The 27,044-nt window shown below is 38.5% G+C and overlaps 1 protein-coding gene across 2 annotated transcripts in view; it reads right to left on the bottom strand.

Moving 5' to 3' along the window:
* Window positions 1-26,436, bottom strand: part of tox (thymocyte selection-associated high mobility group box) — a 55,468-nt gene extending 29,032 nt beyond the window's left edge. The window contains exons 1-2 of one of the 2 annotated variants that reach the window (XM_014987034.2): window positions 25,904-26,436; window positions 6,710-6,775 (exon numbers count right to left, since the gene is read on the bottom strand). In XM_014987034.2, coding sequence (XP_014842520.2) covers window positions 6,710-6,775; window positions 25,904-26,008 — 171 coding nt within the window. In that variant the 5' untranslated portion in view covers window positions 26,009-26,436. The remainder of the gene's footprint in view (window positions 1-6,709; window positions 6,776-25,903) is intronic. The other variant, XM_014987033.2, reaches the window with a different exon arrangement.
* Between the last annotated feature and the right edge of the window lie 608 nt (window positions 26,437-27,044).

Genomic DNA, 27,044 nt, shown 5'->3' with positions numbered 1-27,044 from the left:
CACACGGTCTCCTATTAAAAGATGGATAATATCGGCTTTAAATCTGCGCTAACAGCTCTGAGTCTGTCAGAGGATGTAAACAAGCAGCTAATCCCTGAATGATATTACATACAGCTGCAGAAAGAGAAAACAGAAACAAGACCACAACAAACCAATCACTCAGGCTGCCATGAATGAGAGTGTGTTGTGATCTCACAATCATTGCACTGCACATCACTTCCTTTGATGCTGCTGACGATTTCCTATTTGATGCGATCAAATGAGTGAACATATCTGATCTGTCTACAGTTTAGTTTTAAAATGAGACGCATTCTGCCGTTCTACAGCATCCATGCCCCTAAACTTATTGAGATTTGGTCACTTTACAACTACAGACTTCACAGAAATTTAATGTAACTTATTATTTTTGCTACATTGTGTCCAGCTGCCTTCAGAAGTCACGTTATCAGCAAACAGAGTCCAGCTTTGTGTAATTTAATCTCATTTAATCTCGTGTAAATCCCACTGCTCTGTGACGGTCTCTCTGGACGTCGGTACATGTGGTGGCAGCATGATACTGTGGGGATTGTGTATCTGTAGCACAGACAGGGAATCTGAGAAGAAATATATTAGAGGTTGCAAAAGACATGAGACTTGAGCGGAAGTGGCCTAGTCAAATTCCAGACCTGTATCCAATTAAGAATCAGGAAGCTATGTATCATTTTCTTTTCATTTCTCAGTTATGCATCACTTTGTGTTGATTTCTTAGATGAAAAGCCACTAAAAGACATTGATGTTTGTGGCTGTAACGTAATAAAATGTGAAAAAGGCTCTATGTTAAAAAGTCCTTGGCTGGTTAATGTTTTCTAAATGACATTCAGTCAGTAAAGTTCATTACAACAGACCTGGCCTTTGATTTTTACAAAATTGCAAACAGATGCTTTTTTAAAAAAAAGAAAAAGAAAAAAAAGAAAAAAAAGCAGAACTGGAAATCTATAAGTTACGATGCCTTGGGTTCCCCCATATACTCTGATTTAGGGTTTTTATTCTTTGCTTATAACCGAGTCAAGTTTTATTTGCAAAGCAGATTTAAGCAAGAAGGCATTCAGCTCATTCAGAGTTAAGTTTCAGTTTTTCTGTTTTAGAGGCATCCACTTTTAGAAAACCTGATTTTAATACTGACACATAAACCGTTAGAATATCCGCATCGAAATGGAGGAAATGGTGGAAAATGTGAAATTGAGCCTTAATGATGTGTACAATGACTAAGATATAAAGGTCAAGGTGACTGAACATCTTTTTTCCTTTGAAAAGGTTCATGATTGCGAACCACAGGGACACCCCTGCACACGTGCAGCAAGTCATTTACAAATCCTGTTCCTCACCTCACTTTACCTACAAAGTAACATGTTACTTCAGCGGGGTCAAGCTCACAGAAAAAAACTTCTTAAATTGTTAACAGAGAAGAATAAAAGCTGAATGTTTAAAAAGTATACTATAATTTAGTATACTGTAAGTATAAATGAAGATTCAATGGTCTTAAGCAAATGTCGCAGGAAGACAATATTTAGATCTTGCTATGTTTTTACAGAATTCTCTGCATCTTCTGTACTTCAAAAAATGATAATAATCTAAAAACACGCATGATATGGTAAGACTGAACTAAATTGTAACTCTCACATTGTAATAAAGGGATGAAATTTGACTAAAATAACTCATTGTTCCCCTCTCTGCTTTTCTTTCTTAACAGTGGCTGTCCTCTGTCTGTCTGCAGCCTCTGTATTTCAGCTCTGACACAGTTACATCTCTCCTTGCTGCATTAACGGGTAATAAAATGACAAACACTCGGCTCAGGCCAGACTCAAATCGAGCTCATTCTTCATAACAACCTCTGACTTTATGGAAGAAACGGTACTTCAGTAATAAAGCCATAAATTCTCATTCCCCTCACTGCTCCCCATCTTCTTACAGAACAACACCATGAATAAAACATCAAATCATTCGGTTTCTGTGCCGCACAATATTCTCTATATGCTTCTCTATGAATAATGTAGTGGCGGGGCTTATTAATATGGGCTTTTCCTCGGCGGTGAGGTAATTCTGCGCTAACAAACAAACGTCGTATGAGCTCTGATGTTTGGCCGCTGGAAGCTGCAATGTGAGCGCAGGTTACATTCGCAGCCGCCTGCAAACGGCTGGCTGCACGGTGCAGCTCAGGGCTGTTGCCAAGTGATCTAACAGCAGCTGAGCTTTTCTATGTCTGTCATCCCACAACAACTGCGACAACGGCAGCATGCATCTACAACGGCCTGCGCACTTATTGCCACTCCTGGAAAAGACGTGTAAAAAAAAAATTAAATAAATCTTACAATTTCCATGTTGGGTCGCAGTGGCATCGTCTCATAATGAGGAAATCTGCAGCAGGTTTCAAACTGAGGGATTTCCCGACTGCGTGTGATTAATGCAAGATAAACATGAGTTCTCAACCAGATGCGCTTGGCGTTATTACAATTGTTTTAAATATTTGCAGTATTATTGTTGATACGAGTGAGTAGCTGCCATCCTGTAGCCAATTTACTACCTCTAAAAAAATTTTAAGGGTAATAAAGAGATAATTTAGAGTCTAGTTTTGGGAAGTTGTGCAGCTGGAGACATTTTTACTCTTCCCTTTTTCCTTTCAGACGGTTGTTATGATGCGAAACCATGGTAACGTCTCAAAGACGCAAATAATATCTGAACTGCGACCCCAAATCACACAGGAGTCGAAAAGGAGGAGGAGGAAGTCCGTGTTAGGTTGGGCATTTGTTGCACCGTTTATCATTTATGACAAGAATTTTGATTTATCGTAGGATTTATTCATTTCAATCAATAATGTAAAAAAAAACAACAACACAAAACTAACAATGTCATCATCTGAACTTATACTTTTACTATTTCAAGTCCATTTAAAATGGGAATGTTTTAACAATATTTCTGTTTGTGGTGCAATGAATGCTGTGCCATTTAGTTACCTAAAAAAGTCGTAATAAGTAGTTTTTTAATCATCTTCTTATTTTTTTTTTATCACAATAGTACCACAAAATATTGCAATAAAATTCTAAGTCCATATCACCCAACCCCAGTTCATACAGAAACGAGAACAAAGTCTCTCTGCCCGGCTTTCTAACTATAAGGCCGGACAGAGACTTACAGAGAAGCGGCAAAAGCAAATGAGGTGGATTAGCAGTGCTGACCACCAGTTGATGGTGTCATCCAGAAGATGTCAGGTAGCAACAGCGTCTTCAGTCAAAGTTCAGTCAGAGGCTGACATGAGTGACAACAATGTTTAGTAAAATATTCTTGAATTGAACTGAAGACCAAAACACATCTGGAAACGTGAATGGTATGTGCTCTTGTCTTTCCCATTTTGAAAAGTGGCAAAAAAATTTTTTTTACCTCAATGAATCTTATTTCTACCTAATGGAAATATGAAGATTTGATGTTCAGAGAATAAATGAAAAATTATTTTGTCACATTTAATTCAGAGATGTTAGAAGAGCCAATGTATGAACCAACCACTGATTAACAAAGGTAACTTTACGTGCTGCAATAGTAGATTCATTTATTCAAGGTTTTTCTTTTTTTTTTATTACACAGAGTGCAGCAAAATGTGGATGCTGCTGTAGCTTTATGCCATGAAGGCTGCGTTTTTCTAATGGAAATTTCCATCCATCTTCCTTGAGCAGTTCATTATCATAAATTTCACAATATATCTGATTATTGGGGCTTATAGCAGCACCTGCTACTGTTACTGGCTCAGTTTATTATTCAATTAATTTTCAGATCAGTCTGTCATGTGATTTTGTTTTACAGAGTTTCTGAAAGTGACTTTTTCGCACCGATTTACTCTCAAAAGCAATTTGTTTTCTAAGATACGAGAGAAAAGAAAAACAAGCTTTTGACAGAGAATCTCACTCTTGAGGTAGAGAGATGTGCACACACATTCATAAATTCAAAACGGGCATTTAGTGTGTTTGAATTGCTTTCGGTGTTTAAGTGTTTACCCTTAATAATCTAATAAAATTAAATACTTCTACAAGCCTCAGCCAAGGTGATAATTTTAACTTTTGTGGCGCATTGTAGCGACGTCAGATTGTGGTTTCTCGACACACGATACAGATGCCGCTTCTTTCATGTGGAAAAAGACTTTTTTTTTTTCTTTTTACACGCCGCTTTTAAAAATACCAGTCTTGCCATGTGCTGCGTTCAACTCAAAGCGTGATGTGTTTTAAATCTAGACTGTGCACCACCACCCGTTCAAATTCGCCCTGATCCTGCTGGCTCTTTGCGGCACAAAACTGAGCTATTCCAAAACTGCGTGGTTGGTCAATCAGCAGAGTCTACGGCTCAGAAAACACAGATGAGCCGCTTCAGTGACTCAGTAACATCCAAGCTTAAACGAGGACATCACTCCTCATGTGCGAGTTCTTTATCTATTTTTCTGACGTATCCACAGAGGATCTGCGTCCGAGTCCTTTTTAAAGACACTATCCAGCGGGGAACTGAACAGAGATACGAAGCGTCTTTTTAAAAGTCTAAATTTTAGCCATTTCTCAGTCGATACGCCCGTGGTGTTGCTCGGCAGTCACACGGCAGCGCAGCGGCTCGCTCTCGGTGAAGGAAACAAGAGAGGTTAGAAATCGAAGCGCACCGCTTTGCTTCAGGTGCCTCTGCCCGGGTGGAGTAAGTGATATTGATTCATACCGCAGAATGGGGAGGAAGTTTGTTTATTGTAACTGGAAATAAGACTGAAAATAGCTAGAAGGGGAACTCTGAGGAGACAGGACGCCTCATCAAATGTTCTTCGAGAAACAAAACTACACCGCAGACTAATCCGCGTCAAGATGTGGATTAATCTGATTAAGAATATTTACACAAATGATGCGCTGATGATGTTTTTTTGTTTAATTTCAAACAGGTGTAACCTGCACACTCTTCTATAAAGCGGACAGCGTCAGGAATGCAGCTCCTCTACAAATACTTTAAAATTTAACAGCATGAAATGACAAAGGACAGAAACTGAGCTCACATCAGATTCCTGGTTTATGTTGATTTTAACGTCCTTTTTTGTGGCTTATAAGTTATTACTAGTCATTGCCTGGCATGTCTACGGGATTAGCTCTTATTGTAGAAGCAATCTTGTTCTCTGAGTTCTTCTACTAAAATAAAAAGTGAGAACAAAAACATGTGGTGAGGCGTTATTTTCATATTACAGCTCATGGAACTTTATCTTACATTAATATCTGTGGTTTTTATCCACTTTCAAAGAGACTTTGCATTGATTCTTTCCTTCTCTTTTCATTTCTTTTTGCGAGAAGGATTTTAAAACATATTCTTTTAAGAAATGAATTACGTGTTTACCTCATTAGTGTTTTGTTTTTGTTGATGTTTGGTTTTTGTTCTGTTTTTATCTTATGCAAATCGTCCGGCGTTGCCCTAGTTGAGTGTGAAAAGAGTCCGAAGAATAATCGATTCAGTGAGAATAGCTGCAGGGGATTCTTTGTCTCTCCAACTGAGGCTGGATTCTGAAACTTGAAAATTTCCATGACTTACTGACGAATTATGTTTTCCATTCTGCACAAACCGAAGCGGAAAAACAAATTTACAAATTGTTGGTTCTGTCATAATTCTCTGATGCGATTCGGAAGACGGGAAAGAGAAGTAAACCAGGTATATGCTTTTAATGAAATATTACAAAATCATTAATCATTCATTTTGTGCAAACCTGCTGTAACTTTGGGGATTAATACAGCTTAAAGAATAAAGCTACTATTTCTTAAGCCATGCATTTGCTCATGATAGGATACAGAATTAATTTCAGTTTCAAACTTCAGATCACCTCACTACAAATTATCAAAAATATTTCATCATAAAAGCACACATACTGTAGATCTGATGGTCTAATTCATTTTTTATGGAAACAGTACTTTGTACTGTTTTATTTTGTTGTATTTTAACATAGTCGACCAATAAACAGCTATTAGAAAATCATAATGTGATACGTTTCGTTTCATCAGCGCTAGGCACAATGTCGCATCTCACTTCAGTGCTTTCTGGTTCCAGGTTAGGGAAACCAGTGGGATTTGCTAATCGATGTGGTGCTAATTACTGGAGGCAATGCGAGCCAATAATGTAATTATTACCTTTTTCTAAAATCAAAAACTAAAAGGAAAAACAGTCATAGAGAGGATGCCCGGTAGTGTTTGCACTGCTGTCAGAAGTGGCTATGAACACATCATATTTGCAACTTTTACGACTGCCGACAGTCCTAGTCGAGTTTTGACTTCAAGGGAAATTGCTGTTGTTAAAGTTTGACTGGAAGCTCAGAAAATCCTGCTTTGGGTTATGAAACAGTTACTGCAACATTTTGGGTAATTTATTTTCTACAGATAAAAAAAACCCCATAAAAATTGTTTAGGAAAAACTAGTTTGATGCAGAAAAGTTTTCATGTGTATCTAACCACCAATCCGTTGTAATCTGCGCGTGTACAATCAACCTGTGTGGCCAAAACCCGGTCCAACCAGGCGGCCCCTCCTAAATCCAGTCCTGCTGGGGGTTGTTTAAAAAATTTCCCACCAGTAACTCAGGAAAGATCCTGCCGCAGCTTAAACCAGACGCTTTTTGGAGCGCGCACCTTCCGGGGGTCACGCTTTGAAACAGCCGTGCGCGGCGTCACAGACGCCAACTAACCTGATTGGTGGAGGTGAAGTCGAGGCCTGCCTCTGGCATACCCAGGAACATGGTGTCCCCGTCCAGCTGGAGAGAACAAAAGCAAGAGAAACAATGTCAACAAACTGAAAAATCAAACACAGCAAACAGAGAGCAGCCAGCCTCCAGTGAGACGGAGGTAACAGATTAACTGGCAAGCAGTCAGAACCATTTTCTGTCTTTCTTCTCCTTCTGACGCCGAAGGCCCTCTTGTAGTCCGTCTGTGTGCGTTTAAAAAGGTTCGCTTTAAAAAATAGATTTCGTTTTTCCAACAAATTTAACTGATGAACAAAAACCCCACAAAGGAGAGCGAAGCAGTACATAAAGTGCTCAATAAATTGTACATCTAGTTGGACCAAAAATCTCTTATCAAACAAAAAGTTTCACACCAGTCCTAGTTTGTTCTTTGTCTGACCGACGGCGTCTTGTTTAAAGGAGTTAAGTCAACTAGCTGGTAATTTAAAATAAGATAATATCTTTATTTTCCAATGAGTCAAACATGAAAACATATTTGTTATAACTTACATGGGACATTTTTCTTAGTATAGAGCATGACCTTTACCAAACTTCCTCTATTACCAGAACCACACTTCCTCCTTCCTTTTCATTTGTTTTAACTTGTCCAAAGGTATTAATGTCATGTGTTACACACATTTAATGTCAGCTCATTAAGAGGAGTTAATGAACATAGTAGAGGAGTGTTTTAAACTAGACATTCATTTCAGCTTTTCTTTTTCTTTTACCTCATGTAATTCATCTGATTTCATACCAGCCATGCATCAACTGCTGTGCATTTTTCACATCCATTTTGACATGTTGAAGTAATTTTCAATCTACTGCAAGGAAATATAGTTATATGCGTCCAAGTAACAGTATTTACCACCTGGAGGCCACTTAGACTCGTTTTAAATTGATGAGGAGTCAAAATCTGTCATATTTCATGAGTCAGTTGGTTTAAACGGGAATCAGAATCACTATCGATGAAAATATGCACTTATGATACGCACCTAATTAAATTGCTGGACTAGTGCTTTTCGTCCAATGCAAGATGGAGCGTAGTCTGGATGGATGTGACGTGTCCGATTTATTCACATCATTTATGAAAATGCTAAGAAAATTATACGCACACAGTTGTTTCAGTAGGAAGTTGTTTGTTTATGTAGAAAAAGACAAAGGTAAAGTACAAAATGAACAGTTATTTGTGCTGTTTTCAAAACAACAGTAATATAATGATGCAAAGAGGTAAATAAATATGTGGAGAAGGCAGCTTTGACGTTCTTATTTATGAGGATATCAAACCTTTTCACTGATATGCTCTTTATACAGTAACAGCAGCGTAACAAGCTGATGTTAGATTAGCAAATAGATGTTTGCCAGCAGCAGTTTCAAACCATTGTTACCTTAATATAAAGTATCTACACCGTGACTTTCTGAGTTTTTCACCAGCAGAAATATTTCTGTCTTTTTGTAAGTCAGCTGAACAAGAAGTGGTCAGCAGGGGCGGAACTGGACTTTGCTGCTTCATGCTTCAAACAGAGACGGCTTTATTCACTTTCTTCACGTTGGAAAACTATAGCAGTTTCTGAAAACATTACATTTCAGAAACGTGGAATTTATTGAAACAGCAACCCGACTGTGTTTGTTTAAAATATAAAATGAGAAGTCAAAGTCTAATCAAAAAATGTAACTTCAATATAACCAGTTTCTACCATCACTGCTTTAAAAGACACCAAATGCCACAATCTATAAGCAGCAGTGTTGCATTTATTGATTTTTACTCTTGAAGCCTAACTTCCAACCCAAAGAGAGACCAAACAAATCCATATTTGCATGCTGAGCCAAATTCAAATAATTCGCGGTATCCTGGGTACATAATCATTGTTTCAGTTGACAAACACAAGAGGAACATTTGAACAGGTGGGCAGAAGCAAAGCACTGACTTGTGTACACACACGCACGCACGCACACACACACACACACGCACGCACGCACGCACGCACGCACGCACGCACGCACGCACACACACACACACACACATTAAGGTGGACAGACAGGTGTAGCTGCCCTATCCATTCGCCAGCTGTTGGGTATTATGCAAACGAGGTGTAGAATTACAGAGCAAACAGAAAGCCAAAAGGAACAAACAGACACTGTGATGGACAGGATGTTGGTTTGGAGCATTTACAGTTAAGTTTTAGCGCTCTACGCAGAACAGTTTCACATATCAATACAATAACAACAATAAGAGGAAGACGCACATTTTCCATCCCTCTGAATCATTCTGCTCTCAGCGAGAACATCTACACACAGAGAGGGGAGGGAGGGGAGCGTCTGACCTCAGTGTTGAATAACTTTCCTCCATTCACTAACAGAGCCGGTCACACAAGACTTCTAGCAGAAGTTCACACAAACCTAGAGGAAGAACAAAACACTAAGAAATCCTGAGTAAATAAAGTCTCCTTGCAATAAAATCTATGGCCCACATACATGCTTTCAGAAATGCCAATAAAGACCAAATATTTGATATTTCTAAATCCTAATTTCACACCACTTTTAAGTCCAAAATGTTCCAGTTATTTGGAGCTTTTATTTACATTCCAGGTTGCAGCGTGGCAACATTTTTAATGTTTTCAAAATGACAGACAATATCCAGCAATATTAGATTTCAATTTGTGCTGTTGGTCTCTTTCTCTCTCTTTGACACATGCAGAAAAAAACATATGGTAAATGGTTCAAAAATTTAAAAAAAATTGTTTGAGTCAATGTTAGATTCAGATTTAAAGCTGTGCGACCGCAGCAAAGTAGTTCTCCAACTTGACCAAGGTGCTGCTTCTTTCTGAAACACAAAAAACTAAACAGCACACAGTCGCCGATGTTACAATACTCTCCCTCTCCACATGCCATCAGAAATACCAAATGCTGAGCTTTTAAGGATTATTCTGTTATTTTAAATCTAAACTTGAACAATACCTTCAGTAGATCACTACTTATATATATATATATATTTTTAAATAGCCACGATTATACTCTGCTTCTCGTATCTTTACATTTCATCTTACACTGTGTTGTAAACTAGGACTAATCATGACGAACTACTCTGACTGCAGAACTCCTCAGTAAACTCAAGCTCTCAATCCCAGTCGTATATTTGGTGAGACTTGCTGCTGTTAAAGTCAGAAACAGTTTTGAGAAGCATCCAAATTAGTTTTTATTATTTTTGTTCCCCAGTATCTGCTTCAAATACTCACTGTTAAGGTTTTGTGAATCCAAAGCAGGAAGATATTAACACTGCATACTTATACTTTATTTGTATCATCATCCCGGTTTGCCCTCATTTAATCGCATGTTTTCTTGATATCATGCAGCTCTGCTGTAAGCCATCTTTGACTTTTATAAATGCTGTGTTGGGGATTGACGTTTTCCTTTTATAGGCCAATATGAGATTCACACGGACTGATCATGCACTACTGTATTTTACAGTAAAATAGTATTTAATGAAAAACTTTGAACAAAAAAGACTATGACATAACTCCTTATTGGTTAACACAAGGATGACAATTGAGTATAGATTGTAAAATCTGCTTCTAGTTAAAGTTTTAAAACGCGATGGTGGATTTATCATCATAAAGGAAACAAGACAGATTTCTTTCATCGGGAGAATATGATGGAAATGTTTGTTTTTATTGTTTTTTTTTTGTGGTTTTGAAACAAATTTTGAAACTCGGCATGCCTCGACACCAGTAAGCGGCTCGTGTCTGATCTGTTTTTTTCCCTCCTGCCTCATTTCCTGTGTAAGAATGTTACAGAGCTGGTAACAGAATGTGCTCAGAAAGAACCTTCAGTCCAGTAAGACCAGCAAGAGCACCAGCCCAAAGCTTCTTCAGAACCAGTTAAACCTGCTTCTGATCGGGGCCAAAGGTCAACCTGGAAAACAAGAACAAGGAATCTGACTGGAAGTCAGAACATATGTTCGCTTTTTGGGGACACACTGGACCAGAATCAGCAAACATGCGTGAAGCTCTTGCAATAAACGTTAAAAGGCCAGATATGGTTCTGAGCAGAAAAAAAAAAAAAACGAACAACAAGCAGCATTTACTTCTTCCTTTCAAACAACACAGACAAAGGGAAACTCATGAACTTGAACTATACACTTAATCACATTCAATTATGTAATTTCCCTAAATGTATTGGTGAAGAAAAATAGAAGCAGTTTCAGAGTCCCTTAATCAGATTGTATCAGGGCACAGTTAGAGTCATTTGCAGAGAGTAAACGAAATGGAAATGTGTTTGTGTAATCCCATGGACAAATATAGGTCTCAACTCACAGTAAGAACGGTCAGAGGAGAGGAGAGCAGAAAGAATGGGGACAGAGGCAAAAAAAAAAAAAGGCCAGAAGAGAGAAACAGTGATGATTTCTTTTCAGTGAGCGCTCAGTGAGTGGAACCTATTACGTTCCTCATTAACTCAGAGGGACACGAGGACAGAGATGGATCTCAGTAGCTGTCACTTCCTTTAACTTTACATCTGCCTGCTCCACACTTTTGTTCGAACGACGAATCTAAAACCAGCACCGGTTTAAATATTAAAGGCTTTTTTTAACGTCGAAGCCTCACCGCTGTATGTCTTCTGTCAAATGAGTTGAGTAAATGTTTTTCTCAAAGCGCGTAGTTGGAAGTGGTTGGCACCAGTCCTGCTTTAAAAAAAAAAAAAAAAAAAGAAGGAAAAATGCTGTTTTAATAAAGTGTAGACATTGCTCTCATTTTGGACTCTATATCTTTTATTGTTTTATGTTTATGTGTGATGGGATTAGACGAGTTAAACGTACTGTCTTCTGTCTGCCTCTCTCGTCCATAAAAGACATTTCCTGACGGACTGTTTGGAGAAGTGAATCAAGTCTGTTTTACATTAACACGACACCTACTGATATCTGTGACGCCTCAAGATTTCAAAAGTAACACTAGTTGTGTTAACTAGACGCAAGTCTTTGACTTTAAACACAATAAAACACAACTGCAACGAATCCCCGCCTCCATTTGTGGATTTTCCTGCGGAACATGGCTCCAAATTATTTGAGAAAAATTCATGATTTTTTGAATATATCTAAAATATTCAGTAGCAAATGCACTAGCCCCAATGCTACATGGCTACAGGCAAAGCAGTCAGTCTAGGAGCACCATTGGCCTGACTGGCTCTTCCTCTAGCCGTTAGCTTCTGTGGCTATGCTAAAGCATTAATATGCATATTAATATTTGGTGTTTGAACTATTAGAACATAAATGGTTGTAGAGAACGTCACTAGTATGTGTGGAATTATCTAAATTTTAACTTCAACAGATGCTAAAACCTAAACTAATATTAAGTGGGAGCTTCACCCCATTCAGATTACTGTAATTCTAGCTAAGATATCAATTTCCATTTATTTAGAGAAGATGCTAATATCCCTAAACCTCCTTCCCTCACTGCTTTCCCTCAAAGCTGAAAGTCGGGTCTCTTTTTTCCCCCCACTTGCTTTCCCAGCCTCTGACAAACTCATTAATCCCATTTGTCACCTAAACATACTCACATCCACAGCAACGATTAAAAAGTTTAAAACAACTAAAGTTGTGACAATCAACCCTTGACACAAACACGAAGTTCAGTTCAGCTAGCAGAGACGCACAGAAACCAAAACGGCAGAGGAGGCAAAAAGAAAGAAAGAAAAGAAAAAATTCCACATCGGCTTTCTCCAACGTTTTGCACAAAATGGTGCGATTGTGCAGTAGCTTAGCTGTGGTCCAGTGAATACTTGGGAATTTCTTTCGGTGTCATTTGTCCAACAAAGCCTTTTCACATGGAAACATGATGTTGTTTTAAAATCCTATGCAAACATATTATCAACAGTGATGCAAAATCGTAACCTTTAGGCCTCCGTGAGCACACGGACATTTTCCAGCCGGACAATGTCTTACTTTGTTTTAAATTTAAAATGAGGCAGCAGGTCAGAACTGAAGCAGCATTTTAGCTCGATTTTGAGCATGCGGTGGTTTTTCAATGAAAACACGTGGCTTTGGGTGTTGTTCATTGCATATATGATTCAAAAATATACTTTGCATCCTTTAATGATTCACGAAAGAGCAACTTTTTTTTATCAGTACTTACTTTGTATCAAATCTTTGAGCAAGAGGACTAAAAAAAGATTGCCCGTGTTTTGTAGTAAACCCGAATTACCTCTCCACTCTCCCTCCCCATGCCCATCTCTTTCTCTCCCTCTCATATCTCTGCAGCTCACTCTCCATTTCTGTGTGTGTACGTCTGTATTTGTGTGGGTAAAGCAAAGGTTTGAATAACAAGCAGCCCGCTAAGTGGGTCAGGGTCGGAGGAAGGGGGAGAAAGAAGGGGGAGAGAGAGACTATTAGGATGACAGACAAGGACAAAGGGGGGAAAAAGAGAGGAATACTGCGTATCAAGGAAAAGAGGAGAGAGAGAGAGCAGAAAAAGGAGGAGCCGCTGAGAAATGGAATGTGCAGTGAGAGAGAGATGGAGAAAGAGGTAAAGGGCGACTTTATGTGAGCAGAGTGAAACAGAGTGAGACGATAGGATAAAAATGGAAAGAGTGTGATTTTACTCCATTTCCCAGAAACAAGACTGCGGTCTGGTTACCTCTTGAGCTAAATCAGGGTACTCATAAAAGCTTTTAGAAAGAAGAAGAAGAAGAAGGAAAAAAAAGAAAAAACAAATTAACGGACATTTTATTCCATCAGAAAATGTTTCGATTGAGTCATATAATCTGAAATGAGAGGTAAGAAGTGGAATTTCTATGTGGCCTCGCAGCTGAAAACGTCTATTTTTAAAAGCACAAAAACAGACAATTAGAAGCTTGAAATCAATGAAGCTTGTTAAGTGACTTTCCAACATGTCAATCATGATCAAATGTCTTATGCGGGCGAGAATATTTGCAACTTCCTTCTGCACCAGAGTGAAAACTGTGACATGTGTCCAAAATGCCTCGTTACTTTCAGCACTTCAAAGGTTTGGGTCATGTGTGGGTCCGGGATCGGTGGATTTCCTCTGACACCGAGTCGACCGAGGGGGGAAACAAATCAACACAGAAGACTGTACATTGAGAAATAGATGGAGAGAAAAAAAAGAGTCATGAGTGGCTTTGTGAGTGTGGAAAAGGCAGATTCACCCAGCAGTGGTAGTTCAGTTCAGCAACTGTTTATCTGTCTTATCTGTGTCACCCTGACAACAACATAAACATGGTTTTATTGGCTAAATGTATCCACCCTGGCTGTAAATCTAGATTGGATGTGCGTGGGCAAACACTTTTCTGTATGTGCAGAGGGGAGGGGGAAAAAAAACGACATTTCTTAAAACGGAGCTTTAATCATGAGTTTAATTATTTTTGAGCTAACGAAGTGGTTCGCATTTCAACAGTGTGTTTACAGTGAAGCCCAGTCTAATTTAGTTTTTGCCTCTCGCAGTATGACAAGTCTGTGTGATTTCCTCCCAACCCCCGGCCGTGTAAATTAAAGCATAATGTTTATTATGGCCGATAAAGGTTTGTTTAGTTTCTGTGACAGCTTAAAGATCTTCTCTTATGCCACAATTAATCATCGACTCAGATCACAAATATGTTCAAATGGAAAACACACTCATACTGCTACTCAAGCCAGTATTTTACCAATTTACGTCATACAGTTTTCTCCCATTAATAGGAGGAAGACTGTAATCTGTTAGCAAAAGACGAAAGATTGTTGCTTGTGTTTGCTTAATTTTGGCTGTTTTATTAGCTAGGGATGGGGCAGAGGCAATCTGGTATTGTTTTTGGACAATTCTTGGACTGGATGTCAGGCTGGTGGCACTGATCCAGTCTCAGTGGTTCTGTGTTGCCCCAAGTGACCTAAAGCATATATATATATATATATATATATATATATATATATATATATATATATATATATATATATATATATATTGCATCTGTCCCATGAAAATGGCTGGAGGCTTTATTGGCTGTTTCTCAACTTATCAGAAACACAACAATACAATCCTAGTCTTATCAGAGATAAGTATCCTGGGCGCTACCAGGAAATGCTCTTCGGTGTGGATGCTGTTACTTAAAAAAGGGGGGTGAAGTGAAGTGAAAAATGAACTTTTTCAGTATATGTGGTTCATTCAGGCTGTGAGAGAGCACGACCTTTCATTAGATAACAGGAAGGATGAGCGTATATAACTGGATAACGCGAGAGCGTATCTTTTTGAACTTTTAGCCTCCGTCTTGGAAAATGCTGAATTTGGGAATGTCAGTGGCACGCAGAGAAAAATACCTCCCAACTACTTTGAGTTAATCAACTTGTAAAGCCCCTCATCTCGCAACGTGCGCTCCAGCTCCCGAAGAATGTGTGTTTATCAAACCTATTGAGCTGCGGCGCTCCAGATGTGCTCTTCCCCCTCACAGTTAAGGTCAGGATTCACATTCACGACTGAATACACCTGAAGCAGCTGTTCAGGTGCTAGCCTCGCCAACCATGCTAATCGCTAAAATAAGATGCTAAATATTTGGCTTGAAGTGTCAAATCTGTTGTGTTTATTTTAAAATATTATCAAAATGCTACTGTCACAGCGCTGTGCAAAGTAATTGGAATAAACTAAAATCAGTATAACAAAAAGCCTGAGATCAGAAATGATCTACAAATTAAAAAGAAAACACTTGAGACTCTTATATATGGTATTTAAACAATATTTCAAATGTTTTTTTTTAAATAAATAAGTAATTTTGACAGATTTACAAGGTTACTTCTGTTTTGTGTGTGGACCAAGCAGACAATACCTGCTGGCTGCAGAGGTGAGAAGTCTCTGCATGGTCTTCTTTGGAAATAGTTTAGTGTAAAGATAAAGAAAACTGACTAAATCTATTTGCTATCTATGTTGAAAATATCTGGAACTTTTAAAGTTGTTCCTTTAAGTTGCTTTACTTTATTTGATGAACCTTTAAACTTATAAGGGAAATATATCAAATTTGGAAATGTTGGCAGCTTGTTGGAAGTTTTTGACACACAAAAGACACAAAAAGTGTAGCCTGTTTTCGCCGGATGGAGGATTCAATCTTCAAAGATCACACAACAGGAAAACAAATGAGCACAACATCCATATTTTCAAAATAACTCACCAAGACACACTACATCTTCTCAAGATCATGGCTATATCAATGAATATATGGGTATATTCATAGATATATGCTGTCAAAATTCAAAATTTATGGCCATGCATGCACAAAATGTGCATTTCATCCTAAATCCTAAAGTGTATTAAGTCATGCTCTCTCGCTCAGGTGATAGCAGGAGCGACGGCCAAGGCAGACAAAGTGAGAGAGCAATGGACAGTGGAAGAATCTTTTTTTTTTTTTAAAGTATGAGAACGATAGCATGTCATATAACAATCTTCGTTCTTTTTATTACTGGCTTTATTGAACAATCTTGCAGCTCTCACACCCATGCCATATAAAAAAAATGGCCACTCTTTGCAGAAGGTGAATTCCTATGATCATCCAGTAATTTTGTTTTAGCTGTTTTACCAACATTTTCACCCCCAATGAAGTCATACCTACATCTAACGTTCTGAAGTCTGAGTGTCCCCCTCTCCATTTCTAACCCGACAGACTGCAGCTCAGATTTAGCAACTCTACAACTAAGAAGGATGCGAACAGGAAGAAAGCTTAATCTGTAATTATTAACACTTTAAGCACATTTGATTTCTCGTTATCAGAGGAGCGGGTCAGAATCCAAATAAACAGGATCAGAGAAAATCTAATGCTAGTTTTAGAAGGATTTGTCTTGGGCAAAACAGAATCACCTATTGTTTTGCACAAGACAAAGAAAACATTGGCACAGGAATCATCTTAACAGGAAAACTTCCACACCAATGAAATCCGCGTTTAACTGATATGGTATCATTATTTGAACAAGATAAGCTAACCTGATGTCTTCTGGGTAGATTGTGGTCATCATATCTTTTTGAAAACAAAAAGTACAGGTCAGCTTATTCCTCAAAGTAAGCTGTGCATTCTTCTAATAGTTCGTCACTTGAAACGTTCAAGCTCAAAGAGTCTGAAATATGCCTCTTGCAAGACCATAAAGTTTAAAATTGAAAGAAAAAACTATTTTGTTTTTGATGCATGTTGTGTTTGACTGTCCCAGAGGACAAGCAGATAAATCAAAGAAGTGTGAAGGATAGTTTAAAGTCCCAAATAGCTTAAAGGGCAAAAGGAAACAGGGAAACAGGCACAACTTTACAAACTCAAACTGTGACAATGTTGTTTCAATCTATCCACAGCAATTAGCACTTCGCTACAACAGCTATGATGGCATGATTGAGAACAAAAGCCGAGTGCTAGAGGAAATCGGGCTCCAACTATTTCCGAATAACGACACTGGAACTGATCCAATCTTGTCCGCCACAAGTTAATTGAGCCAAGTCATTGTCACAAATACGGCGCACACAAACACAGAACAATGCGGAGATGATTGCAGCATGTGATTTGATTGCAATATGTTTGTTTTGGAACCAAAATCCTGATAATTAGTCTCTTCTGGCAGCGCACTGTCTCCGCCCATCTGTTCCATTTGGCACCCCTCCACCAACAAGGAGCCCCTCATCGCTCCGTCCCCGAGACTTAACCAACTGAAACGCTTTCACACAAACCAGCACACAAGCAGCAGCTCTGAAGCTCTGAAAGCAAACCAATCATCAGCAAGCTGAAACGGGCGAGGGACGGGGAGACGAGTCTGGCGAGATGATTCTTTTTTTTTTCGGTGGGAGAGACTGCCAACATGGACAGACGGACGGACAGATTGACTGGTTGTGTTCTGATAGATAATTAGATAAAATGCCGGCACTCTGGCTGGATAAAAACTTAAGGAGGGTACAGTAGAAACACGAGCAAAAAGCTGCTGGGCGAGGGCCACAGCAACGATAACTGTAGGTGTACAGTACATCTTCTACAACCGATTCAGCTGAATAAATAAAAATATGACACAGGAAGCATTACGGCAGTAGAGCCAACATGAAAACACCAATTACACAACACATTTACATATTAGTGTCTGGTGCACGGCATTTTAAAAATCACTGACAAATCCATATTAATTCGTTTTTTTATAATCCTGACTGACAAAGATTGTTGCTTAAAAATGGTAATGCTTCCTTTCAGGTTTGGTGAGGAGTGCATTATTTTTTTCATTGCACAGGGGATTATCCTGTTTATGCCAAGGCTGCATGCCAGCAATCACAATATACAGTAAGTTAAGTCAGCCAACTCATGTGGAGGCAGATTTATTATTACATGAAAACACAGCGTGCTCCCCGCAGGTAAACACGAAGCGCGAGGAGGAATGGTGTGATGACGATAATGTTCTGGCACCCCCAAGGTGACTCTTGCTGGATCGACACATATCCAGCCTGTTTCAGTCTGAAGAAGCCCTCCAGTTGCTGTCAGGTTACCTTGGGCTGACAGTCCAATTGATACAATTTCCCAAATCCCTTTCAATTATTACCCTATAATTTGTTAGCTAAATTCTGCTGTGTGTGTGTGCTTGTGCTTTTCTGCAAGGTAAAGTAAGGTGATTTTATTTATATAGCACATTTTCAGCAACAAGGCAATTCAAAGTGTTTTACATGAGTTAAAAGGAAATACAAACAAAATAACAAGCCAAAAGGAAAAAAGAGGAAGTTGCCCTGCGATGGTCTGGCGACCCGTCCAGGGTGTAACCCACATTTCACCAAATGATTGTTGGACATGAAATGGGTGTAGAAAGTTTTACTGTCATTTTAAAGCAGAGAAAATGACGCTAGAGTTCACCTTTTAAACTCTCTTTAACATTAAATATTAGCAATTGATGAGGACAGAAGTAGAAACTTTTAACCCAAGTTTCAGACTGTTTTCCCTGGATTGTGTAGACATTTAGCTGAATTCAGAAATTCACAAAAGGCCGAAAATAAATTCAAAGTTCAACATGGTCCATGACAGAGAAGCTGTGTTTATCCTTCCTGTTATCTGCTGAAAGTATCACTCTCTCTCTCTCTTACTGCCTTAATGAACTGCAGACACGTCTCAACATAGTAGTGATACATTTTTATTTCTAGGATCATCATTTGGCATTTGTTCTGGTAGCATCTAAATACAGTTTTTTTAATACTACTACTACTACTACTACTACTAATAATAATAATAATAATAATAATAATAATAATAATAACAATTTGCCTGCAAAAAATATGTCCTGATCGATTTTTAAACAAATGCACCTATTGTTTTTTGTAACAAGTATCTGAGGATGTTTTCACACCTGATTGTCTGGTAGACTGAGCAAGATTGGAAAATTGCAAAATGTGTTATATTTGTCACACTGCACTGTGTCTAACAATCCAAACTCTTTGAAAAACCAGTTCACCTCCTCACCTGTGGTGGCGCTACACCAATGGCTACTGAGGGAAACGACACAAAAACCTCCAAAAAAGACATGAGCGAAACTTCGGGGTTTCACATTTTTTTGGTTTACATCAGAGTCTGATTGTGCGTTCATCAAACAAACTGGACTTTCCATGCAGACAAACTAGAGTTTGACTGAAGCGGACTAAGCAGGGATGGCTGAATGCACACTGCGAGATATTGTACAATTTACACTGTTACGAATAAAGGATTGACAAAATCACGCTTTCCATCGATTAAAATCAATTCATTTGTTAAATCACAGAAATGTTAAGTGATGTAAATTGGTATATAATTTTTCAGGTGACATTAAAAATAATTTTGAAACATTTCTACAGCCCACATTTAATCCACAGACTACAAGTTCCTCGTTTCTTGTGGGACGAGCTTTTCTTCTCCCCAACATTTTATTGTAAGCGAGGAACAAGACTCCATGTTTAACTCTGAAAACAAAATTACATCCAAAAGACAAGTAGCAGAAGATGGAAAAAATGTTCTGTTGTTGCAAAACTCTGAAGTGTTTTTAATAACATAAACTATAGCTCAGTTCTTTGAAATGATTGTATAAACTATGGAACAGTGACACGGAAGAGCATAAACAACATCTGGACCCAGAAATCAAAGCTGCTCACAGGAATTTTCGGCATGATTCAGTTCAGAGCTACGTAGACCTTTTTAAGTGTCTATTCAAGACATCTACGCTTCGCTGTTAATGCCGCCACTACCTCCCACTGTTTTTCTTGTAAAATAACTAAAGTCTGTTGGTGTAAACTCAAAAAATAGACAGAAAACTCCACATGTTGAACAGATTGCCTTCCTTGACCGTCCCACACTGCGTTCAGTTGAACATGAAAGCCTCGCCAGATACCGACGCCACAGAAGAACTAAAACGGTAATTTGCATGATTTCAAAACACCCTTTGTGTTCGACGATGGTCATGTGAAAGACCAGTGTATTTGACTTTCCCGTGACTGTTGACCCTCTCTAATTCAGACACTCCAGTTTTTATTGCTGTTGCACCACTTCTCTTACACCTCACTAAACAGTGAGATCATGTAGAAATGTTTTTGGACCCGTCTGTTCTGATTCTGATGGCCTGTTCTTTCCTCAGTGTTCGCTCCTGTTCTGTATTTGCTTTACAAATACCTCACCCAGCTTTCACAATCATTATGTTTACATTAGGCCCTCGACTTCTGCCTGTCCCTCTTCACTTCTTTTCCTACTTTCTGGGATTCCTTCTTCTTCTTCTTTTATTTCCTTCCACAAGTTAAGAGCAGCTACACGTTTACATGGCTGCCCTCTTCAGACATGACCTAAAGAAAATGCTTATATTCATGATATAGCAAATGTAAAATCCATGTGTGGATTAAATATAAGGCTCTTGTGAGTCATATTCAAGATTCAATCCACCAGCAAGCAGTCAGAGCGTTTCAAAGCCTATTTCTGTTTATACATATTTAGTTTGTGTAAACTTTTCCATAGTTAAACAATGATCAGAAATACCCAGGTGACTCCAGACCTCAGAAAACAAGCAAACAAACAAAAAGTCAGATTTGTGTGCAGAATACAATCTGCCTACTGCACACAACATGATTACAATGTCTATTGAAATTTGTCAATAAACATCAACTGGTTTCAACTATGACTACATGCTAAACAAATTATGCAAAGAAGAATAAGGAAATAAGTTGGAAAGCACCCTGAATGGAAGCGCTCAACCACGTTATCCATATTAAAAGGTATAGTGATCATAATTACCATAATACATTCTCATAACTGTCTGTGCATGTTATTACTGTTGGGCAATTGGGCTGTACAATGTAACACAGGTTGATTAAGTATCTGCGTGTGTTAAGAACCATTTTAAATGTTGTATTTGCTGGCTATTACGCTTCATGAATTCAGAATTTGCATCTTAAAAATATTCAACCTGTTGGATGAGTCCAACTGCAGTAGATGGTCACAACTGATGGTACAAATAATGAAGCCCAAGAGGTCACAGAAAGAGCTCGAAATATCATAATGTTAAAAGAGAGCAAGACGTGAAAAAATGTGTTTAACAATAATATTGCAATTACAGGATTTTCTAATAGCAAGCAGCTCACTGGGCTGCAGATTTAATTTTCCATTCATCTGTAGAAATATTACTAATAATTGGTATTACAGTGACTTTGTCAATTCTGACTGGATTTTGCTCATAGTTTTCCTTTAGTTAGGCATTTTAGCTTCTGCAGTTTTACCACACAAATCCAACCATGGTGCAAGATGTGCACACACAACCTCATCGTTCAACAGCAGAGATCATCATTTCCTTCCTGATTCCCGAGCTCAAGTTTTAGATTCAATTAACTGTTTTCTCAGGACTTTTTATAGCACCTAGTTTTGGTTCTACTGGCTAAATGGGCCAGTTAAGTTTGATAAAAAACTAAACAATATTATCCCTGATCAAAATGTTTCTGAGTCACATCCTGCTTGTAGATTGGTTTCTTTTGGGTTTGCATAAAGAAACTAATGCTATTTAAATTAAAAAAAATGGTGCAAAATAATACAACTAATAATTTAAAATTGTCAAAGTTTTGAGTTCTAAAAAAGCAACAAGATGTTTTAAAAGACAGAAGCTCAACAATAAATTTGTTTCAACCGTGCTGCTAGCTGCAGTGCATCATGGTCCTAGTAGTTTAGTAGTTTTGTAATCAGGATATAACCCTTTAGTCATCAAGATCTACAACATCCAGAACGAATGAACACCAATTTAATTTGAGGCCTATTCTGTGAGACGTGGACATGTTTAAGACGTATTAATGCCTAAAACTGAGTTACAGACTTTTAATGAGTTTTAAGAGAACCAGCAGTCGACTTGAAAGTACAAACACTGCAAAGTGAAATGTTTATTCTGTACAGGGAGGAAGGTTTGTACAGAGGGAGAGAAAACCTGCTTTAGGGTTTGAGGCTGAATCACTGCATATAATCTTCATAACCAAATATATCTGTAGAGAATTAACTGTTTAAGTGGTTCTCGCTAATCCTATTCATCAGTATAAATTGTGATGACATTTTGCCTGTTCAGTAGTAACAGTGACTCTTTCCCTTTTTTTCCCACCTCTGCTTTTACCTCTTCGCATTAAACATCTGTCTCCGCGGCTCTCTAATTTAATGCTTTTCTTCTTTCCTCTCATTTTGTTTCTCCCCTGCTTCCTATTTTCCTCTCTCACTTCCTGCCTTTCTTCCTTTTCTGCGTTCTCCCCTTCCTTCTGTCCCTGCGTTCAGCCACACAGTAATTTGATCTCGTCTATCAGGCCGACATTGCCGTGAATCAAAAGACACACAGAGAGAAATATAGTACAAACCTTGGTGGCCCCACCCCCCACTGCACGCACACACACACACACACACACACACACACTCTCTCTCTCCGTCTCTCTTTCCCTCTCATCTACAACATCCCTACCCCCAACAACCCTCCGTATCTCTCTTCAGTCCCTACCCCCAACCACACCGCTCGCTCACTCCACATCCCCAGCATCTACCGTCTATATCTCTGTTTCCCGTCTTCTTAAAAAAAAAAAGTAGGTTTTCTAGCAGCAACACATAACAAGAGTATAGTATCTTTAAAAAAAAAAAAAAGGCCACTTTTACATTAACAAAACACAGTAAAATTGTTCATCAGTACGCTGTGGTGCTGTTTTAATTCCTACCTGGCTGACATAAACACAAGAAATATCAGGAAAGTGATTATTCCAACCTGTTGTGAACAGAGACGTTGTTTGAGGGTAACTGGATGAACAACCTTCCAATCACAATCTGTCATGGCTTAAACCAAGCACACCCTGTTAGCAAAGACACAGTCAGAAAAGCAGAAGTATTTTTTTTTTCTGCAGAGAAAAGCCTTCAGCAATGTCTGAGTACAAATGCTGAGCCAATGTTGGTGACTTTTACACCTGAAAACTAATCACGCCAAAGGAACGGTGACACTAAAACGAGCTCAAGTTGCACCGAGTTATGTTGTTTTTTATGTTTAACTGATGATAAATGTAATTGTGCACTTTTACACGTCAACATAATTGTGCCGGTATTAGTACAAATAGCTTTACAACTGATTCAACTCCCTTTTTCATCTTTTATTTAAAATAATAAAATACTTGTAAGCAAGTAAAGCATCAGGTTTGGTTGGCTCACTCGACAGTTGCTGCTTCAAACGTTAATAAAATAAAATGGTGATATTATGACACTTATATGGAGGGAGAGCCTCAGATTAATCTTCTGAGTTGTGTAGTTAAACATGACTGACCATAAAAAAAAAGACCAAAACATCACATTTACTGGATGAGAAAAAAAAGTGCATCTGAAGTCTGAAAGAAAAAACAGCAAGTGTCAATCATCAACCATCCTCCTTGTTTTCAGTGTTCATCCTGTGCACCTTTAAAGCTGGTACAGACTTTTAGCACCTTTAAAGTGTGCGAGGCAAAGTTTCTTCTAAGGTGAGTGGAGAAAAATCTGCATGACGGTGACTCAGGGATGGAGGAGAGCTCACAGGGTTCGTCAGCTGACAGCCAATCAACCACAAAGCTGAGGGACACGCAGTCGGTATGTTCCCATTCTACCACGTTCATTTAGTCTAAAAAATATAAAACCCATACATATATAAACAGCAGTTTGTGACAGAACGCCGCTGATTTAAGCCAGAAGTGTCATTACAGGTAGATTTCCTTCAACGACAGGTTTCAGGCTACCTTTATGCCAATACATTTCAATAAACTGTAGACCTGTAATCACTAAAGCCGTGTTTTCACTGTAACTATTTTACCTAGATCTTCCTTTTTCTCTGAATTTCCCCAAGATAAATAATAATAATAATAATAATCTCCTAGAGTCTCCTATTTCAGAGAACAATGCCACAGTAGGAAGGCACTTTTCCACTTTACCAGAAACTTTTGGACAAAGTCTGAGTCACATTAGCTTAAAATACTCTAATGCTCCACTTATTTTCAGTTATGTTTGAAAAAACTATTTTAATCGATCGAAGTATTTTCCCAGCCATCTGCTGTGAAAGGTTAAATACTTCATTTAAAGCCATCTTTTAGATTTTTAAAGTTCTACTACTTTGATGTGCAGATAAAAAAAATAAACATCTCTCAGATTTTATTCATTAAATGTTTGTGAAATGATCCAACTTTTCTCTAAATATGAAACGATTATAATACAGTTTTGCAGTGTAAACGCTGTGAAATGTCCATAGTTAGAATACCAGGTTTCAGAAATGTGTTTAACATTTGTTCACTAAGTGACTCTTTAAAAGTTATAAATGTTGTAACGATCGGTTGCTGAAAATCCACGGGTCTCTCTTCAGTAGACACTTCTATGGTGGCAGGAGGTACCTGCTCAGTGTCTGCTGAGGTAATATCCCTGTTCGACAGCGGAAAACCCACGAAAACTGGTTAGTTCTGGCGAAAGCATGTTGAAACTCACGTTATCACCAAAACTGAGGCACTCTACTCGTCTTCGAACCAACAGTGACTCAGTCAGGTGCTGCTTCAAAATTGCAAAAACAGAAACGTTCCATCTTACTAATAAGTTTTCAGTTTTATTTTCCAACTTAATGAAGACCTTGTCTCTCCAAGATAAGTTTTCATTTGTATTCATCACATCCTCTTTTTCTTACAGTTTCATTTTAATTTGTATCTCTTTTCTTCTTACATGCCTTATGATTCAGTTGTGCTTATTCGTTTTGACTTCAATATGTAATATCCTCCATTTTGATCTAAGGTTATAATCTGTCATATTCCATATGAGTCAAGTGGAAATGGCGTATACAGTTAAATGAAATTATGTACAACATTTGAGCATGCCAAGTCAATTTAACTTCACAATTCATGAAAGGATTATTTAACAACAGAGCAAAAATATACTGATGTGCAAAGGTTAAAGTGCAGGGGGAAAGAAAAGGTTTGTTTACATGTGCAAAATGGCAAAACGGGAACAAAAAAAAAATCCAACTATATCTCAGAACTAGTTTCCAAAACTACAAAATGAGCGTATGACAGAAAAAAAGATTAATTAATCCGCTGGCTCAACTCATCAGCTAAGGCTAATTTAATAATCGAGCAATTCATTAATGTCAAATAAACATGGCATTTCCCAGACACTAAGAACTCATTCTGAGAAGCATTTCTCAATACACACTCATAACTAATATGAGATGAAGCTTGCATGTGCTGTGGGCCTGACACTGACCTTTGGCTCTTCTGTAGAGGGAAGTAGACAACAGAGTCTATGCCGAGCGCAAATCACCATGCTGCCATTTCCAGCATACATCACCACTTTTGAATTCAGCTAAAAGATTACAGGGCACGGTCTTTAACTCTTCTCACTTCTGCTTCTTACTATGCACCACATTCTTATAATTACATCTGGTCTTAGTGGTAAACAAATTATGCATCTATTTTGAAGGTAGTTATGTGAAATAATTGCTTGATTTGGGGGGAAAAATAGACAAAAGACGTATATCTGAGAGAGGACTTGGTATACCACCAAAATGTAGTTACATTCAGTGGCTGCATTAACTAAAAGGGATCCCCAAAAAGCAATTAATTACCACTTAATTAAGAGAGGAAGACACACTAGAGAGGGGGAGGGGGGGAGTATGGGAAGAGGGTAACAGAAAGAAATGGTTTATTTCCCCATAAAAATATGCCAAAAAGAAGCACAAACCTTGTTGGTCCCAAAAGCCGGGTCAGGGTAGGAGAGCTGCCCCAGCCTGGAGTGCTCTGAAGCGGACAGAGGCTGAGGAGGAGGCGGGTAAACTGTTACATCCATGACTAAAAATACATCCACGTCTCCTTCTCGTCTGCTCTTCCACTTTCTACTGTTTATTGCCAGTTACAAATAAAACTTAGAAAAGAGAAAATAAATGGGGGTTAGTCCATTAGAAAGCGTCTTGAGGGTGCAGTTTTCAGGTTCTAGTCCGAAAAATAAAATGAGGATTTCTAAAGTTTTGGCTGGATGCGCTCCTCTCTACACGCCGGCTCTCGTGCTCCGGTGACTGCACCTCAGAGGACCAAAGTTATCGGTGAAAGCGCTTCTATCGCTGAAGCAAAACGCTTCAAATAAAAAGGAGCGCAGTTTTCCCTCCTTTTGTCAGAGTCCGGATCCTGCTGCGGTGCGAGTCGGGGACGGAGGACGTCGGTGAACCTGTCTGTCCCTGGTTGGGACTCTGTTGGTCAATGTTGCTCTGCTGCTGCGGACCAGTCATACAAAGGGCTCTCAAAGCAAGCTGCACGCATTGGACACAGCAAAAAGGAACTATGTTTATTAACAAAATAAAAGACAAGGTTTTGTTTCGACGAAAATCACGAGCTTACATGTGACAAAGTGGCTATTATTTACTATAAATACAATTAATACACCGACTAGGCAAAATAACTCCTCTTACTTTTCCCATTTGCTAGAAAACTCTGCATCAGGAAGAAGGACCTTATTTTGGTAATTCCACAATTTTCCTTTTGACTCCATCTTGACATCAGGAGTCTGGAGTAAACGGTAGCAGCTGCTCCCTCTAGAGGTAAAAGAGTGTAAAATCACTCTAGATCAACAACAATTTCATAAATTTCTGTTTCTACTTTGGTTTGTTAGCTCAGTGCGTCTCAAACATATATTTTATTTATATGCAGCTGCATGCATTCACACTAATCCATTCAACTTGTGAAAATGTGCAGCTTTTTTATATATACGAATGTAGTGGTATAGAAATACATAATTCCACACAAATAGTTTCCAGGTGAGAAGTTCCGGTTGTTAAAGTGGGCGTGGTGTATATAAGGAGCTGCGGCGTTCATTCAGGATGTGTGGTCTT

This window comes from Poecilia mexicana, unplaced genomic scaffold, assembly GCF_051168715.1.
Source record: "Poecilia mexicana isolate PSO_F unplaced genomic scaffold, ASM5116871v1 scaffold_17, whole genome shotgun sequence".
In the NCBI taxonomy this organism is placed as follows: Eukaryota; Metazoa; Chordata; class Actinopteri; order Cyprinodontiformes; family Poeciliidae; genus Poecilia; species Poecilia mexicana.
This window is presented reverse-complemented; position numbering and strand designations above follow the sequence as displayed.